The sequence below is a fragment of the Mustela nigripes genome, chromosome 9 (assembly GCF_022355385.1).
Source record: "Mustela nigripes isolate SB6536 chromosome 9, MUSNIG.SB6536, whole genome shotgun sequence".
In the NCBI taxonomy this organism is placed as follows: domain Eukaryota; kingdom Metazoa; phylum Chordata; class Mammalia; order Carnivora; family Mustelidae; genus Mustela; species Mustela nigripes.
This window is the reverse complement of record NC_081565.1, coordinates 60,832,405-60,848,349: the sequence shown is the minus strand read 5'-3', so window position 1 is coordinate 60,848,349 and position 15,945 is coordinate 60,832,405. Positions and strand designations below refer to the sequence as shown.

The 15,945-nt window shown below is 41.1% G+C and overlaps 1 protein-coding gene across 7 annotated transcripts in view; it reads left to right on the top strand.

Annotated features, from left to right (window-relative positions):
• KDM4C (lysine demethylase 4C) overlaps nucleotides 1–14,670 on the top strand; it is a 497,442-nt gene extending 482,772 nt beyond the window's left edge. For all 7 annotated transcript variants that reach the window (XM_059411675.1, XM_059411674.1, XM_059411670.1 and 4 more), the window contains 3 exons: nucleotides 5,608–5,727; nucleotides 8,947–9,039; nucleotides 13,585–14,670. In XM_059411675.1, coding sequence (XP_059267658.1) covers nucleotides 5,608–5,727; nucleotides 8,947–9,039; nucleotides 13,585–13,761 — 390 coding nt within the window. In that variant the 3' untranslated portion in view covers nucleotides 13,762–14,670. The remainder of the gene's footprint in view (nucleotides 1–5,607; nucleotides 5,728–8,946; nucleotides 9,040–13,584) is intronic.
• The last annotated feature ends 1,275 nt before the right edge of the window (nucleotides 14,671–15,945 follow it).

Genomic DNA, 15,945 nt, shown 5'->3' with positions numbered 1-15,945 from the left:
GGCTGCCACTGCTGCACTCTGAGAGTGTTCTCCTCTCTGCTGCTTCTCTGTGTCTCTGGTCACAGGGTTTACATTCTGAGCAGGTGCAGCCGATTGGCCAGCCCCATGCATGTCTGCTGCCAGGGAAGCTGGGTAACAGGGTATCTGGCATTTTCCAGTGTCTATAATGGCCGGCCAGTTCTGCCTCCCACTGAGAATCCGAAGGGGAGATGAGGGTTCAGATGCTGGGCAGCCAAACAAATGATAGATAACTAGTACAATGAGTACATGGCTATCAGTCAGTCTTGTTAATCCCTGCCAGCGTCCATTAATGAGCAGGTGATTATCCCTCAAAATGCCAGCAGCTGCTGGTATCAGTTTGCTCCCCATCACTTAAGCACTTTCCCCAAGGGGGACTGTCAGAAGTTCCAAACTCTATGCCCATTAACCACTGGGAGTTCAAGTACCACATCTTCCTGTGCTACAGCTGGACTGACAGACAGGGTTGCCTGCTCTGTGGTTTACACTTGTTAGGAGTAGAGGTGGGACTCGGTCAGGGGGAACATGGCAAAACGGGCAGCATTCAAGCACAGCCAATTGTAAAGGTCCTTGCAGAGGCCCCAGTAAGAGTTCCAAGAATGTGGTGACTTCAGAATTCCAGTAATCAGCCTGGTGGTCACGCTTTTCTCTGTAGTTGGTGGAGCAAGCATGGGAGTCAGCCCTGACTTTGGCAGCAGTGTGATATGACACTGTGCTCTTGCCTGGGTTGATGACGCATCCCAGTCCTTTTATCAGAGCCCTTTAATCATAGCCAGAAGCCTGCCCTTGACTGTGATTATGATTTCTGTCTTTAATTTTCACATCATCTATTTAGGACTCTAGCTACAGGATTAGCGGCAGCTCCAGACAGCAGTGTCCCTGTGGACAGGGCTCTGGCAGGCTTTAAGGGAGTTCATACATCCCTGGAGGCAGTATGGCAAACAGTAAACAACTATTTATGTCAGGTGAAGCCAAACTGCTTCTGAGGGTCTAGACAGCAACTGGAAAAAATGAATTAATCAAGGTTTTAATGCATATAATTTTCCAGCAAAGGTGTTTACTTGCTCCAGCAACACACTAAGAACTGCATTAGGAAAGACTTCTTTAGCATTTTACATCCTTTACATCCTTTAATAGACCTCAAATACCAGAATGCTTTAAAAAAAAAAAAAAATCACATGGGTCACATAGAGCTGTGGGGGGAGGGAGGCTGGAATCTTTTTTTTGAATGTGTGCCTCAGTGGTTCGGACCACACTTTAAGGAGATATGCTCCTTGTGCACCGGCCAGGGAGATATAAGCCAGCTGAAGGCCTTTAAGAGAGGGGGCAGACCATTCACTGGGGCTTTTCACAAACTAAATCACCTCATGATTTTATTTATCAAACTTATATTTTTAAGAGAAACTTTTTAAAAAAAAATATGAAATCTTACTCAGATTATTCAGTCAGTAAATCTTATTCAGTCCATAAATCAAATAGAAGTTCTTTCTGGTTGAAGTGATCATGGCGACCAAAGCTCATACTCCACATGGATCTCCCTTCAAGGACCCTGAGGCACTCACACCATACAGATATGGGGTTCAGTGTGACAGGCCTCCAGGTGTGGACAAGATGCCCTCTGTCTCTAACTTAGGGAGCTAGATATTGTTCACTCCTCCAGTGTCTCACATAGATGGTCAGTAAATATATACTAGATTAATGATTGTGAGAATTTAGGAGACTCCTGCTTTGGAGGGACCAGGAAGACCTCAGTAGCAAACCTTTCAGCTTCTTTTCATCAGCCCAGATGCTTCTACTTCCATTCCTATTTGAATGCTTTTTACTCCATGTAGTCATAGAAAGTTTCCGGCAAACTCAAAATTTCGAGACAGCTGGTGAGTTGATCATCTTTCTATGGAGGAAACTAGATATCACAGAAATACATTTTTTTATGTTTTACTATGAGCCACCTTAAATCCATTTGGAAAGTAGCTGGGGTATAAAGAGTGGATAATACTAAATGAAGTTTTATGCAAATCAGAATAAAACTACTTCCAGCTAAGTGACCTGGCAGAGAATGAGAAGGTAGCCCTCAAGGCTAAGAGGGACGTCTCCTGATGGAGGATGAGAAAAGGAGATTCACAGAACAATTTTGTGTTGTTATGCAGTTCGTTATTTTCTTTTTTCTTCTTTATTATGAACAAAGAAAAAAAGAGTTCTGAAGGTAAGACTGAGAAAGCAAACTGAAGTGTGTCCTTCCTAGATTTTGACATGAAAGAATATGAAGTGATTTTTTTGTGACTGATACAGAGCAAAGTTGGGTAGAGACTGAGCTGTAAGCTGCTCTGAGGTCAGGCACTGTCAATGCCAAATTAAGGCTTATGAGTAAAGGGTAAATTGACAGTGAGAAAGATATAAAACTGTATCTCAAACATTTCATTTTCAAACACCTTAAGAAAAAAAAAAGAATTGTTTCTCACTTGGTAAAGTTGCATGTGTTTAGTTTATTAATAAAGCTATATTTTTATGATAAATTGCTCAAGTATCTTCATACTTTGCTTAGGCTACATTTCCAAGGCCATTGCCACACCTTTGATGATATGGTACTTAAAATTTCAGGTCCAGGATTTGTTTTAGAGAATTATTTTAAAGGTTAGACAATCTCTGTCAAAGGTTAGATGTCTTAAATTAAGGACCTGGGTGCCTGGGTGGCTCAGTGGGTTAAGCCGCTGCCTTCGGCTCGGGTCATGATCTCGGGGCCCTGGGATCGAGTCCCACATCAGGCTCTCTGCTTAGCAGGGAGCTTGCTTCCTCCTTTCTCTCTGCCTGCCTCTCTGCCTGCTTGTGATCTCTCTCTGTCAATAAATAAATAAACAAATAAATAAATAAAGTAAGGACCTAAGTCTCCTAGGGAGTGCATCCTCTGTGTTCCCCCAAGGCCTTGAATTCCCTCTCTTAGAATTGAAGGGCCCAATAAATAGAATTATCTTGCCTAAGGAAAAGCAATGGAGAGAGACTATGGAGTCAGGATTTGGAGATTGAAAATATCTTCATTACTAACAAAGCAGATGTTGTAGTGTGTAGTTTATGTCTGTGGGCAAATAGGATTCCTAATACTGGACCTGAGGATTAGACAGGCCTCCTAGTGACAAGGGTACAGGATACCACCAGCTCCTCTCCAGGGAAGGAGCAGAGCAGAACTTGAGTTCTCTGTCCACAGGGTGGCTCCAAAGAGAAAGAGAACAGGAGGAGTGAAGCCAGTTACCAAACTTTACTGGCTCCCAGCCCCTGGGTATCTCAGCACATCTTTTTCACACAGTTCCATCTATTAAGTAACTTAGGTCTAAACAGGTTAAGAGTAGGAGTGGTAAACTTGGTGTCTGAAGAGTGTCATTGTGTTTCCCCTGAAAATATCCCACAGAGCCCCGGCAAGTTTGCTGAGGTGCCCCAGGGCCCTGTGGTACATAGTTTGGAAAATGCCATCTCCTTCAGAACTCAGTAACAAAATTCAGTCGCTGCTTATTCTCTTGGAGGAGTGGATGAATGAGTGGTAAAGAAGCCAGGAACATTACCCCAGAGGAGCTCCTCCAAGTGGAAGAAAACTTTAGAAGAGGGAAGACACACACTCTTGTGTTGCCTCCCTGCTCCCTACTCCTATCCCCAAAGTTTCCAGGTTTCAGCTTAGTTATCCGAGAGCTGACGTAGTTTCCCAGCCTAGGAGACTGGATAGTATGTACAGAGAAGCTGTACGTTCCTGCATTCTTAGTACCAGGGACATCTTCGGAAGGGAAATGCCAAGTAAGATGATGACCCCAGGGGCATATATGGAATACATTTCTACAGCCCACCTTTTCGATTCTGCATGTCCAGAGGTCAAATAGTACAGAAGGCCAAGGAGAAACTTACTTTTATTTAACTAAATTAGATGCAGACTGTCAATTCTATGGAGCCTCTGTGCAAATTTTTCTTTGCCCATAGCTTTAAATGGAAGGGAGTCTGCAGTGAGCAGAATGAATAGCTGAGCCTCTCATGTATAGTACAAACCCGACAATAAAATGGCCACTCCTTTATAATACAGAATTTCTAATAATAATGAAAAGTAATAGATGGTGGATTTCTAATCATAAACAACTAAATATTTCCTGTGTGTGCCTTGCATTTAAACCATAGAGCCATTCCCAGTCTGCATTGATAGCTTGATTGGTCAAGTGTGCATTTCCATCAGTCAGATTGGCCTCATCAGTAAAGTACCGGTATTAGCAGAACACAAATTGCTAAATGTGCAAAAATTTTACCAAAGAGATCAAGAACTTAATTCATTTGTATTAAAATTTTACTATGTCATACCCAGTACATACAGATTTTAAGAGTTTGCAAACTGTGTCTGTGAAAACATTTTATGAGACCTGTTACTGCCCTTCCCCACCAAAAAATGAAGCACCTTTCAGGATGGACTACAGGGGTTTGGTCTAAACTACTCTCTTAGGAGGAGACACTGTTAGTAGAAGACATGAGATGAAAAGACTGGCTATGGGTGCCACCCATAGATGCCCGTGGAAGGAAGAGGGGTACTCACTTAATGGGCGGCCAGCAGAAGCATGCCCCTCCAGGGAGGTGCAGGGATCTTCTAAAGAGGCCTGCCAAACTGCACACACCCCTCCTAGTGAAATGCCAATTGAATATTACCCCCACCTTAAAAGACCACCAGAGACGTGAGTCAAAGCCAATCAGCAAGGGTCGTTTATTGCAGGTTCGAACCTGGACCTCTGCGGCGCTCGTTGCCGATAACACCGAGAGGTCCAGAGCTGGGGTCCGTGCAGGATTGTGATCTCAGCAAGTTAACTATTTATCGTTTTATGGCAGTCAGGGGTGCCTGAGGAATGCTACACATATGGAGGGGAGCGGGTGAAGGAGGGGGTGCAAGGCGCCAGCCTTTGCTTTGTCCTCAGCCAGCCTCCTGCTCCTTCACTAGCCTTGCCTGCCAGGTTGCTGGTGCTTCTTGCTTTCCTTTTCTTTTGCTGTTTTGTTACAGCCTGCTGGCTTAGACCTCACTCTGTTCTTCCCTGGCCCCATTTCCACCTGTGTGTCCCAACTCTTAGTCTTCTATTCAGCTTCACTCCTCCAGAGATGCTGACAACCCCCCTGGAGGCTCAGTTTCCTTGTCAGTAAAATGGGGATAATTAATAATCTCTGCCTGCCTCTTGGAGTGATTATTCAGGATCAGATGAGTTGTATGTTAAAGCAGTCGGTTAACTGCAAAATGCTATATAAATGTCAGGTGTTGTAAATCATGAGCTGGTTAGCTAAAGGAGTTTCCATGCATATTTTAGTTACCTTCTGAAAGAGTCTTTGTCAAGTAGCAAATGTAAATGCTGCTGTTTTTTTCCTGCTTGGCTTATGGTAGCTCCTTTGCAACTTTATGATGTAGGCTAAATCTTTAAGTACTCCTTTGGCTCATATCTCTTCCCCTGAACACCCATGCAAGATCATAATCCATAAAACACAGAGGCAATAACTCCTTTTAATTGCCAGGAGTTCATCATTTGCTAAGTTCTAAATGCAGTCACTTAGACACTTGCCTTGAAAAGCCCATCTCTATTTCTTCCACAGAGCCGAGACTGTGTGAAGCTGGGCCCTCCTGCTGAGGGAGAAGTTGTCCAAGTCAAGTGGCCTGATGGCAAACTCTATGGGGCAAAATATCTGGGATCAAATGTTGCCCACATGTACCAGGTGAGCGCTGTTCCGTGTGAGATGTTTGCTGAGATGAATAGGAAAAGCCAGAGGGCAAATGGATATCCACTGTGCTGCTGATCAATAAGCCACATGAATTTGGAGCACCTCTTATTTTATAAAGGAGGCAAAGATTTGGTGTCTAATGACCCAGACACTGGAGTTTTATTATCAAGTTCAACACTGGAAAACTAACAGCATTGATGGATGGTTTAATTGTAAAGAATATAGTTAGGCCACAAAGATAAGCAACTAGATGGTAGGCTGCTTTCTTGTGTGTACATCATTTAGAGAGAGACTAATTGGCTGCTTCATCTCACCGTAAGCCAAGACAATGATGGCTCTTCATCAGCCCGCATCCCCTGAATGGGTGGCTTTTGCCTGAAAGACATACCCCCATTGGGTGTCTCCTCAAACCTAAATCAATTATGTATTGACACAGTTGTGGCCACCTAAGCTTAAACGAGTGCTTAGTTCATGATAAGTCCAGCAATCAGTTGGATATTTTTTCACTAGGGAACTCTACATATTACTAAAGAGTATATATACAATCAAATAATGAAAATATTTTATCCCTATCAGAAATGAAAATGAGTTAAACTCTAACAAGGAAAACAACACAGATGGCACATGTATGTTTATATTCCTTTAGGCTTTAAAAAGGAACACATTTATTAGAATCATAGAATCATATTAGAATCATGTATCATAGTGCTTCAGTAACACCATGGCAGAGATCACTGTTCTCAAGCTAAACAGTGGAGTAAAAACAGGAAGATTGAAGTAAAAGAAGAAAAAACTAAGAAGGTTCAGGCCTGTTAAGTTAAAAACAGCTTGAGAATAAGACCGCCAGTTTCAGCAGGGAAATTGTTCAAAGACTGGTAAGGGACAGGGGCTTTAGTGGGAGAGCACATTATAAGACATTGTACCAAGAACTACAGCATGGTGTAATTATAGGGGTTCAAAGAGGTTTAGGAAACTTGGATTTTTAAGGTCTAGAAAAGTCCGAGGTGAGTAGGGAGGGGAGAACATTTATACGCATATGTGCATGTGTGTGTAAAGGCTATTTTCCCCTTTGTCATAATGTTAAGTTGCTGGAGCTTCTATGTGTCAGAATGCCCAGAATTAGGCAAAAATCATAAGACAGACTGATCATACTGGAGACTCCCAGAAAAAAAGCATTACTACATCATTCAAAAGGAAATAATTATATTTAATTAAATAGTAAATGCAAAAGTGAAGCATCTTATACATGTAGCAAAGCTATTAGCTACATGAAAAGTATCATAATGAGGACATGCTGAAATTCAGGCTAATTAGTAATCGGTGTGTTAATGTCAGTTGAATTTATGATGGACTGTCAACATAGAACTATAAACATATTTATAGACTCAATGAAAAAGTTAAGGCTAATATTAAAGTTGTCTCTTAAGTGCAAGTAGTTTAAAGTTCCTCATTAAACCAAGGGCTCTTTTAAGATTATTTTGTGTTTTGAGTCTAATTATTCCATCTCATTATTGAATAAGGAAAGACGTTTATAAAAATAGATGTAACCAAAAAAATTCCTATTACACAGTGCTAAATATCCTAAGTGTATGAATTTTTTTGACCCTCCCAGTAGCCCTGTAAGATAAATGTTTTTGACTCCATTTTACAAATGAGGATAAAAAGGTTACATGAATTTAATAATTTGTTGAAGAGCACACAGCTGGTGAAGGGAAGGGCCAGAATTTACTCTCTGCTCTGCCCCAGCTAGAGTGAACAACCATCCCAGCTTGCTAGGGACTGTCTTTGATTTTAGTGCTAAAAGTCCTGCATCCTAGCAGACCTGTTGGTCCTGGAATGATTGGTCATCTTACCATACTCCTTTTTAGTTTTATAATTGCCTTTCTCTCTCTCTAGAATTTTCAAATTATGTAAAACAGAAAAAAGTTAGGCACAAGTAGTTCTAGCTATGCTATCAAACTGTACAAATGAGATGACACCTTGGCCTAATTAAATATTAAAGAAACCATTCTACTAGAACAAGGCCAGGAAGAGAAGCCTCCTCATCTCAGCCTTCTGGGGAGGTAACAAGGGAGCTCTCCTGTGACTGAGATCTAATTCCACCCTATTGTTTCAGCTTAGTCAAATGTAAATAGTACATGGATAAGAAACTTAATTATATATATTATTCTTATTGTATTTTTTTTTAACTCCAGCAGATTTTTTTTTTTTTTTTTTATTAACGTAGTATAGCTGCATGGTTTCACTTACCTTTTAACCAGAAGTACAAGCCCATTTTTATAGCTTACATGCAAAGAATTCAGACGGACAACTTGGGGACTTCAAAAATATAATAAATTGTTCAGGATTAGAACATAATAGATTTTCTGCCCTGATTGCATCCCTTTTGTTGTTTCCTCCTGGTAGAGGTCATGTGTTAAACCTAAACCAAGAACAGTTACCTGAATCAGGCATTTGATGAATTTCCCCCCAAATATTCTAGGTTTCTGTTAGCCAGTGTTGTTTACTTTTTCTGACAAAATCTCCTAAAATGTTGAAAAAAAATGGTTAAGAAATTATTTGCTGCCATTTGATTAGCTTGAAGAAAAAGTTTGAATTTTCATTTCAGATGAAAGTTTTCACACATTGCTGTGGTTTACATGTTATAAGCTTCAGAACCTGGGATTTTCCTGGCTGAATAGTTTAATTTGACAAAAGTGAGTTTTGAAAGTCAAAGTTATCTAAGAACTTGAGAAATTACTTTATTTGGGAAGATCATTACACAAGAGTAAATATATCATCCTTTCTTCCTCATGTGGTATCAGAGCCTCTTAAAGAAATAAACCATACACACAGGCCCAGCCAGTCTTAATCCTAAATTGGGCACAATCTCATGTTCTGAGAAATCATTTGAGCAGCAGCTATGTATTTCTTTGTTTTTGCTTTGGGGTGAAGATAAAGTTTTCATATCACATACTCCAAGACACTTATTTTCAAGAATTTTGACCTGTTTGAAAACATATATTGTTCTTAGTTTGATAAGGCAAAGAGCTTTCATTCCTTCCTTAGCTGTTGGCTGGTTCTCTTGTTTGTTCTGCTTGAGTCCTTTTTTCCCTTTTTTTATGGAGTTAATTGGAACCTTGGGAAAAAATGGTGAACACTTTTATGTATGAATGTGTGTGTGTGTGTGTGTGTGTGTGTACATATATATCAAGATATCTTATTTCCCACTAGGTTGAATTTGAAGATGGATCCCAGATAGCAATGAAGAGAGAGGATATCTATACTTTAGACGAAGAATTACCCAAGAGAGTGAAAGCTCGTTTTGTAAGTGCTGGCAAATACCCCTCAGGGATCTGCCTTGTGAATCTTAAATCCTATCCCTCTGTTTCCCAAGCCCAGCAGGAAACATACTTAGGCCTTTGGATTGATTTTCAAGAAGGCCAGTGCAACTTTTCCCTTACTTAGGCAAACCTCAAATTGGCCCCAAACAGGAAACCAGTGCAGATTCCTTGTTTTCCTTTCTAATGAGGTCAAATGATCTAATACTTATTGGCATACCAGAATAGTTGTTGAATACGTACTCTGTGCAAGGCACTAGGAACATACAAAGGTACCATCCAGGCATTTATAATCTTGTCAGCAAAGGCAACATTACAGGAAGTTTTCAGTAGTAGATTAAAGGGGACACAGTATAAATGAATATTTGGTTTTCTATAGCCTTATCATATATTGATTAACATCTCTCCAGAAACTCATTAATGTTTGTGTCAGTTCATAATTAAACCAGGCTCTCACTATTTAACTAAAGGAATAAAAAAAGCCCCAAAACTAGGTGTGGGAATATTAAAGCTGTTTAAAAAAGAAAAAAAAAAAAAAAGAATGTTTTTAGTTTCAGGCTTTATACATGCCATTAAAAGACAAATAAACATGGACAAATACTCAAAACTGAAGTTGTTAAAAAATATAATTCACAATAACTTAGTTTTCATTATTGCATCATAAAATATTTAGTGGACCCTGAAATGAAGTCAATTTTACTCATTAGAATTGCATCTACTACATCTGCAAAATGATAAATCCCGAAAAGGGAAATATGAATGAATGGGATTTTTCTGACTAAAATGAAAAAAAAAATTTTTTTTTTTCAGAATAAACGGCATACTTAGTTTTCAGTGAATGCTTATGATAATACTTTTTCTGCAGTTATAGAGTTACCTTAATTTGGAAAATCCTTGCATTCCTTAATTCTTCAGTTGTATATTTAGCTCCATTTCCTATCAGGTAGGGTCCTGGGGACAGGGTAACTGCACCAAGTATCAACTAACTTCCTGAGCCGCATCCTTGAGAGGAAGGTCTTTCAAAGTGAAGTAGTGAAGAGCAGAGGGACAGTAACAGCATTGCTGCCGACCCAGTGAGAAATGTGACATGTAGGGGAACCACACACCTGAAAATAGATTAGCCACCAGGTAATCTGCAGGGAAAGACAAAAATCAAATATTCCTATTGTAAAGACATTGGCTAATTTCTAACAAAGATCTAAAAATTCTGTCCATGCCCTGTATCTTAAAAATCTCTTAGGAACAACTTTCTTCTTCAAGATGCTAAAGATGGCAACACTCATGCTGTGCCTCTATCTTCCCTAAATTCTCCCTCCTCTTCCTGCCCTTCATTGTTCCCTCTCCTTCATTCATTCATTCATTCATTCACCTAGAGACTGAAGGATGGGCAACGGAGTAGGTAGGCCTAAGTCTCTCAGGTCTTTGATTTTCTAATGCGTGTTTGATTAAGCATTGGCTGGGTCTTATAGATTTCAAATACTATTTCTTGATCATATTAAAAGAACACTTTTTACTTTCTGCTCAGATCACAATCTCTTTGTTCCATAATAGATTTGTCTCCAATATTGGGTTGCCTTCTTGCACAGCTTTGTTTGAACCTAGCTCCTGAGTGTCCTAAGATCCATTTCTCTGAACAGTCACACCAACATCTAACTTTTTTTTTTTAATTCTCAGAGGAAAAAATTTTTTTTTTAATATTTCACTTTTATTCAACAGAGAAAGAGATCACAAGTAGGCAGAGAGGCAGGCGGAGAGAGAGGTGGAAGCAGACTCCCTGCTGAGCAGAGAGCCCGATGCAGGGCTCGATCCCAGGACCCTGGGATCGTGACCTGAGCCGAAGGCAGAGGCTTAACCTGATGAGCCACCCAGGTGCCCCAGATGTCTGTCAAATTAAAAAAAAAAATCTTTAAAAAAAAAAAAGTCTGTAAAAAATATGTAAATCACATATATTATCTGAGTGTAACAAACAATTGAACCTAGTAGAAAATATCTTCAGGAACAAAGGCTCACAGTCACTAAATCTAGCTTGCCTCCTCTGTTTTTATTGAATCAAAGACTTATGTGCTCCTATTACAGCAGTCCAGCCTTTCCTTCAGGTCATATATAACCCTCTGGCCCTTGGTTGGTCTATGACTGGTGAAACAAATCTAATTAGAAATCTCATTGATGGAAGATATTTTATGATTAGAGAAATCTCTTTTGTTTTTTTTAAAGAAGGGTAGGTTAGCAGCCTCACTGCTAAACAAGAGGCCTCATATTTTAATGACTGCTGCTCACCCAGACACATGCTGACTTGGGAAGAAATTTTTCAAAAGAGTCAGCAGTCCACCTCGGTGATTTTGCGGGGGTTCTTTCCCACTAACTTCAGAAACGGCCCCATTACCTTTTATTGTCTCACAGAATAACCATGGCAACAGTGCATAATTAAGTAGAGCTGCTGGTAAATCGGTTTTATTATTATATTTGAGAAGCTGCCTTTTGCTGTTCTCACACAGCGGCAACACTTTCATAGATGTTTTATTTTCTCCTTTGGTAACTTTTAACACTTATAAAAGGGAAAGATTACTCAGAGGAAGTACTTTGCCAAGATGAATGAAACAAAAATGTTTTCTCCTAATGGCAGGGGGTGCCCAGCAAACCCATAATCTTTTAGTTATTTTCTTCCCAAGTGAAGCAAGGTAGTGTCTGGGGGTCCATGCAGGTAGCCAGTGACCCTGGATAACCATCTCATGAGCTAGCAGGGAGCATGCCTGCTGTGCACTTGGGTCCATTTTTTAGTTTTTAGGCTTCTTTGTAACTTCTCCATTGTTTATCTCTTCTTCATGATTGACCATGTGTTTCAAGTTCTCAAAGCTGAACTCTGCCCCTGTCACCAACCAGAGGAGGTGGCCTCAGTGACAGTGAGATGCACTGTGCCTTGGCATCATCTGGAGTGATCCACTTCAGTGAAAACCAGTTGGAAATGCATTTTAGGAGACAAAATAGTAGAGAATTAGGAAGCAAAAACTGTGTCTTAATGCTTTACCTGAGCATAACAGAAGAAACCCACATTCCTTCACCTGGCTAACACTTAATTGAGCAGTGACTGAGGGCCAGGCGTGTTGCTTGGTGTGGAGGACATGTAAAGATCAGTACTCACTCTGTAACATCCTCACCCTCAAGGGATTCAGGAATCCCCAGTGGAGAGAAAGTTAACTGCCCCTCATTTTTGCCACTGATCTCATTCTGCATTGATACATAAAGTCTTATAGGAACCAAAAGAAGGATCCTCAAGTTTTCCTGTGTCAGAGAAAACAGGATAGTGTCCATGCAAAGGAAAAAGTACATCTAATGACAGAAAGGCATGAGCCAGTAAGGTGTGGCCAGGAACTGCAAATAATTCTATCTGACCAGCATATGGGGTAGGATTTTGCCAAGTTATATAGGTCTAGAGAGCTTGGATACCATCTTAAAAAGCAGCAAAGCTTTTGAAAGATGATAAGCAGGGATACATATAATCAGAGAGTTTGTAGAGCACTTTCTTCTAGTGGTTCTGTAGCAAATAGCCTGAGGGTGTAGCATTTGCTGCAGCGGTTTAGGGGAGGAGATGTGAGGCCTGTATCATGGGGCCAGCAGGAACAAAGAAGAAATGATGGACAGCTATCAGGAACATGGAGGAGGGGACCTGGACATGGTGGGGATGGGGGACATTTACAGTGACTCTTAGGTTTCTGATCAGTGTAGCTATGTCTCTGTGGGTAGGATAGTTATGCCATTTATGGGGTATCGGAAGGATAGTAACGGGGAGGGAGGACTTTGATTTCAATTTAGGGAGGGTTGATTTGAATTGCCTCTGGGATCAGTTGAGATGCTGCTGGGCAGTTGGACATGCAGGCTTGTGCACAGAAGGAGGTCTGAAGTGGAGTGAGAGATATGAACATCATTGGAGAAGAAGCAGAAGTGTGGATATGAGGGCTCAGGAGCATATGTGGAGAGGAGAAATGCAAAACATCAGGAGAATCAGAGTTGAACAGATAGTTAAGAAAGGAGAACCCCTGACACATAACAGGAACAGCCAGAAGAAGAGAAGCAGGAGGAAGGGCTTATAAAGTGTCAGAGAAGAGAGCAATTCCAGCAATACTTAGGTGACAGAATAGAAAGGTATCATAGGAACTGGGCTGGAGCAAGGACAGTTTCAGGGAAGTTGTATGGGCAGAGGCCCAGAGGTAAATAGGAGTAGGGTGAGTTAAAGATGACTGTTGACCAAGTTGTCAAAATCCTGGTTGGGCAAGAAGAGCCAGAGGGGAGATGACAAGTGAGGGAGGTTTATATGAGAAGACTTTAATTCTGCTTCTGCTGGGGGAAGGCCCCTGGGGGTGGGAGATCCTGAAGAAAGCTGGGGCTACGTGGAAGCAGGAGCCTGGATGGAGCAAATCCTGGGCTAATGTCCTGGCCTCTACATGCCACTCCAAGCTGGCTAGATCAGATCTTTGTCCATTCTTGTCATGATCAAATGCCATGCTTTCTGCAGTGTGACACTGGCTCTTTCTAGTCCACAGCCTCTGATATGCGATTTGAAGACACATTTTATGGAGCAGATATAATCCAAGGGGAGAAAAAGAGACAAAGGGTGCTGAGTTCCAGGTTTAAGAATGAATATGTGGATGATCCTGTGTATCGCACTTTTTTGAAGAGCTCTTTTCAGAAAAAATGTCAGAAGAGACAGTAACCTGCATACGCTGCTGCAGGCAACAGAGCAACGTGGACCAGAAAAGGAAAGATGAAGGGACAACCTTGGGGCTGTGTGATATGTCTCACTGGGGTAGGTGACGGGGTGTGTCTCTGACAGTGGAAAATTAGGCTTTCCAGAGTTTAGTCACCGAGACCACAGATTATAAGTGTTATTAATTGGACAATCCGAAGTCCTCCCCTAGTCTTGCTTTCACTTCTGAGCAGTTATCTTCGATGATCCCAAAGAATTTTTCTAAGTGAAAGGAAATAATAGTGAATCATCCACCAAAAAAATGCCACTGAGGAAGGAGGTGGGTCCTCAATTGTGGCCTAATTGTGCCCTTAGTCAGGAAACACATGGAGACTTCTCTCCCCAACCCCAGCAAGTGGGAGCCCTGATACCCAGGTAAGAGGGTAATAATTTATATATTTTCCATAGTCAGGGAAGGACTCTCACTTATTTGTTTTAAATGGTGGTTTTTATAAAACATTTTTAAAATACAAATGGCCTCTATGGTAATGAGATTTACCCGTGTGGTATCTGTAATTTCCCTTGTACAGAACTTTTACATTTTTTTATATCCCTATTACTTTTGATTGTGTCTGATGAGAACTGAGTTGTTGGCCTTTGTGAAATTTTTGGCTCTTGAGAAAGAATTCTTATGAATTGTATGGGAATTTTATATATTTAAAGAGGGAGATCTGGGGCTGTTATTTTTAAACACTTTTTTCCCATAATATTCTGAGTAGATATTTATAAAATATATTTCTTTCATTATGTGTTTGTAAAATTAGAGTTTAAATAAATATGCTTTGATGCATAGTTTTCAACTAATATGATTTTTCCTTTTTAAAACAGCCTGAAAATGTACTAGTGTTTAAAAATAAAGATTTCCATTTTCTCCAATTCTGTCTCCTGACTTGCTTTTTGGTTTATGTTTAAATCAACAGAAAAACAGGTTTTCTTTAGGAGCTGGCTAAAAAGTTTGTCAGGCCCTTCTTCGTTCACAGACTTTTTATATAACTGGACATATTGCCAGACCTTTCAGACCTGTCACTGGGCATAAAGGCTCCTCTGCCTGCCCACAGTGTCAGATCAAGTGTTTCTTTCAGCTTATTCTAGGCCTTGAAGAACTCTGAGCACCTAGAGTCTAGAGCTTTTCTCATCCCAGGTTCCTTGTCCCCAGTGACCTTTAGAAAAGGCTGTATGGACCCTCTCACTTTATAGATGAACGGTGGAGGACAGGCAGGAAAAGATTGCTGAGGGTCACAGAGTCCTTAGTGACTGCTTCAGTTAACTTGAATCACCATCACGCTGCCTTCCAAACAACTGCAAAATCTCAGTGGCCAGCCTTCGGAAGACCAGGTTGGCTGGTCTAAACTGGGCTTGGCTTGGCTTGGCTTGGCTTGGCAGCTGTGCTGACCTTGGCTTAGGCTAACTCACAGGTCTGCTCCACATGTCTCCCATCATCCCACTGGGTCCAGTGAGCTAGCTCAGCTATGTTCTTCTCATGTCAGTGGCAGAGGCTGAAGAGCAAGTGAGCCCAGCTGAGTAGGCACATTTCAGTTTGCTCTGTGGTGCTGGTTAACATCCTATCGGCCAGAGTCCAGAGCCAAGGATTCAAGGGCATTTCAGAGTTTCATGGCAAAGAGTGAGGATGTAAAGAACTGAAACTGTAATAACAGAACCATAGTTAATTATCAGTTCTCCAGGGGCGCCTGGGTGGCTCTGTGGGTTAAAGCCTCTGCTATCAGGTCATGATCCCAGGGTCCTGGGATCGAGCCCCACGTCGGGCTCAGCAGGGAGCCTGCTTCCCTCCTTCTCTCCTCTCCTTCTCTTCCCTCCTTCTCTCTCTGCCTGCCTCTCTGCCTACTTGTGATCTCTGTCTGTCAAATAAATAAATAAAATCTTTAAAAAAAATCATTTCTCCAGACCACCTGCTGACTGAGTGCTCATTTTCCAGAGTGCCTCATGCCTGAACTCCGAGCTGGGGAAGAGCCCACCAGTCGTACTTTTATAGGATTGAGCACTCCACATTCCATATCAATATCATCATATATATTATCAAATAATCAAGCTTGTGTTTCTACCTCCAGGTTTTGAATGGAACTGACCTGTCTTCTCCACAATATGCCAGGGGAGTAAGCCTGTGTAAGGCATTAAGAAGAATTAATCTAAATA